This window comes from Monosiga brevicollis, genomic scaffold (assembly GCF_000002865.3).
Source record: "Monosiga brevicollis MX1 MONBRscaffold_2 genomic scaffold, whole genome shotgun sequence".
Taxonomy (NCBI): domain Eukaryota; class Choanoflagellata; order Craspedida; family Salpingoecidae; genus Monosiga; species Monosiga brevicollis.
In genome coordinates, this window is record NW_001865039.1 from 3,143,793 (window position 1) to 3,147,288 (window position 3,496).

General features: G+C 60.1%; 1 protein-coding gene across 1 annotated transcript; it reads left to right on the top strand.

Moving 5' to 3' along the window:
- Positions 1–2,542: 2,542 nt before the first annotated feature.
- MONBRDRAFT_3721 (uncharacterized protein) lies at positions 2,543–2,731 on the top strand (the record flags this gene model as incomplete). The annotated part of the gene is made up of 1 exon (XM_001742379.1): positions 2,543–2,731. A coding segment is annotated over one exon (189 nt), but the record flags the coding sequence as incomplete, so codon positions are not given.
- Between the last annotated feature and the right edge of the window lie 765 nt (positions 2,732–3,496).

Sequence of the window (3,496 nt, forward strand, 5' to 3'; positions counted from 1 at the left end):
ACCTACCCCCCCACCTACCCGCCCTCAGCCCCACGCCGCTACTCCACAAGTGCTGCATCCACCGTCTCCGGTCTTGTCCCAGTCTCCAGCACCGCAACCAGTTCCGCCACTTATCGCCCTGCCACCAGCTCCGATGGCACCCGCCTTGTCTCTCCCTATGCGCACCCGTACTACTCGACCCCCGGTGGCACGACGTACATGTACTCTCCTGGTATGATTCGCCGCGCCTGAAATCGCAAGCATGCGCAGACGCTGTGCCATTTTCCCCCCACCACCACACCAGGTCCTGTCACTCCATTGACATGGTAGCGCAAAGCCCCCTTACCGTGCTCGACTCTTCCTTGCCCCCCGCCTCCCCTCCCCCAACAGGAAAAGCCTACCCCTATGCTTCTTATAGTTATGCACCTACTAGACTCACCACTAGCTCAGGCACCTATATCGTACGGTCGCCCATCCAACTAACGCATACAAGTGCCGCCAGCTCCCCCGTCCCCAGTACGTCCCTCTTTGCCCACCCCCGTTAGTTCCCCCCTTTTCATTCGATTGAGGCTACCACAGGACCGGCCAGTATCGCTCATACGAAGCATGGTTTATCATTCCTCCAGGTGATGGATCCTCGGCACCAAGCTCGGCCAAGGCGTCGCCGGCGGGAAGCCGGCGTAATAGTGCCAAAGCCAACGGAGCCAATGCTAAGAAAACAGGCTCTGCGCCGTCCACTTCTGCTCCTTCCTCCACCTCTGTTATAACATCTGCCGCGCCCGCCGCCGTTTCTGGTGCTCGCCCGCCGCCCATTGCCATTCCTGCGACGGGGGCGCCCATTACAACCGCGCCTTCCTCGCTCGGGCGTGTAAGTTATGTACCACCCTCGGGGCTAGGTAGCCCGCTCCCCGGCAGTCCGCAACCAGGCAGTGCACCCGCCGTTCTTGGTCGCGGTCGTGGCACAGCCAAGCGTCCAGGCTCCAGCGAATCACCCGCTGGCTCGCCCACCAAACTCATCAAGCGACCCAGCAGCGGTAGCCCGATAACCGCAACATATCCTCCTCCCATTGGTGCTGCAGCTTACCGTACCACGTATGTACCCATTAGCAGCCCGGGCACATACACAGCACCGTACTCCTACAGCAGCGCCGTACCTTATGCGTCCTATGCCAACAGAAAAGTCAGCCGCTCCGGGTCACCCGGCATGGTGGCCTATGCCTCCCCCGTGGCCGGGCGTACCCCTGTTGGCTCGCCCCTCGGCTCACCACTTGCCACTACTTTTGCCGGCGGCACACCGCTACCCACGAGCATGGCCACCACACTGACCACCTACCAGCCACCCATGCTGGGCCTCACTGCCAAGGGCAAACCGCGCAAACGACCTGCGAAGGCCACGACCGCCAAGGGTGCTTCCACCAAAGGCAAAGCCACTACAGCCAAGCGAGCCGCCAAGGGCAAGAATGGTCCTGGATCTCCGTCGGCCCCGAGTCATGCCCCGCCGGCCGCCCCCACGACCGCTAGCCCGCTGGCAATCCCCGCAACTAGTGCTGGAGACACCCCTTCTTCAATCGTAGCGGCTGCTTCCGAGACTCCGGCCGACGTGAGCGACGCGAGCGCTCCCCCCATTTCAAACGGCAAGGGCCAGGCCAAGAGCAAGGCCAATACCAGCAAGACCAAGGCATCCCGCTCTCGCAAACCTCGCGCCCCCAAGGCAACGACCGGCAAACGCAAATCCACACCACAACCCGAGTCGCCTTCCGCCCCCGATAGCCCCCTCTTGGGGAGCGAATCTGTTCTTACTGAGGAGGATCTGTTGGACCTTGAAAATTCCGAGGATCTCTTACACGATCCCGAGCCCAAGCGCCGCAAGAATGCCAAAGCCAGTCCCAGTCGTGGCCGCGGTCGAGCTCGAGGTCGCGCGACCGCTCGCGGGCGGGGTCGAGGTGCGCGTGGACAAGCAACAAGCTCCAGTCCACCAAAGGTTGGGCCCGATGTGAGCCTGACCGAGCAGGTGGATCCATTGCTACATAATGAGCCAGACGTGGGTAGGGCTGTCACTTCGTCTTCAAAGGCGAATGGCAAGGCCAAGACCAAGGCCAAGGCCAAGGGCGTCAGCAAGGCACCGTCCAAGGCCGGGGGCAAGTCATCGCGTAAGAGCGCAACGCCGACCTCAGGTCTCAAGGACTGCCTTGCTCTGTCCCCGGCTGGCAGCCAAGGAGCCCCGGAGCCTCTGTCCAAGAGTGACAGCAAGCAACTCGGGCGCACCTCAAGCACAAGTAGCTCGGCTCGCCGTCGCAAGCAAGGGTCGGCGGTTATTGTGATGGACGATCCAGAAAAAATGCTTCATGATAGCGAGCTTCAGGCGGCACTGGCGACAGGCGCGACCAATGCCACTGCGGCGTCCCTACTCCGCACACCGGAGGCCGAGGATGAGTGGCTCGTCCCACGACCGGTGCCTCAAAAACCTGTCCCAGATAACGCTCTCCGCAAGGTTGAGGTCCTCGAAGCCATTGGCCACCTGCATGATGAGGTAATTGCTTACGACAAGCGCCTTTCCCAAGTCTTTTTAAAACCAGTGGATACCAAGCTCTTCACATCATACCTGACCGTGGTGCAGCATCCCATGGATCTGAGTGTCATCAGCCGCAAGATCCATGACCAAGAGTACAACTCCATTTGGGAGTACGTGGAGGACATGCATCTCATGATCAACAATTGCCTTCTTTTCAATCCTAAACAGTCCTCCTTTCACCACAAGTATGCTTTGGATCTGCGTGAGTTCTGGGAGCCCAAGCTAGAGCACACCATGCTTGTCACGCTGGCGCACCACCGTTATTGCTGTGGCAAGCGACGCCAACTGTCACCCGAAATTTTTCGCTGTCGTGGCGGCACCTGCTTCATCCAGCACGGCTCGACCTATTTTGAATGCCAGTACTCTGATGAAGACCATATTGTGTACTGCCAGGCACACTTTACCAAGCTGCAGGATGAGTTTACCATTCCCCGGTTTGGAAACGGTACCGGCCCAGAGCTGGAGCTTTCCAAGTCGATGTTTAAAAAGGCAAAACACAACGCCCCTCTCGTCTCTGAAAAGTTTGTCGAGTGCATCCGGTGCTCACGGCAGGACCACGAGGTTTGCGTGGTCAAGGATCCATACGACGAGCTCCCCTACACCTGCCATCATTGTCGTGAGGGTTGGCCCGTGGGTCAAGCGGCCCCTGAACCGGGTTTGCTGACCGCCACTCGTGACATGTTGGCAGTTGAAGCCCGCCGCCGTCAGGCCGCCGCTGCCAAGGCTGGTGTCAATATTACCGTGGAGACTGCCAGCGCTCCTGCAATTGCCAAGATTTCTCTGCGCAAAGCCTCAAGCGAATCGCCGACAGCTGAGACTGCATCGCCACACCCCGTGTCCAAAGGATCTCGCTCTTCCGCAACGGGCCGGCACCGCAGCTCGAAGCGTGTTGCATCACCGGCCCCGAGTACCCCCACGCAAGCCGTGGCCGCGGCTGAGGCTAAG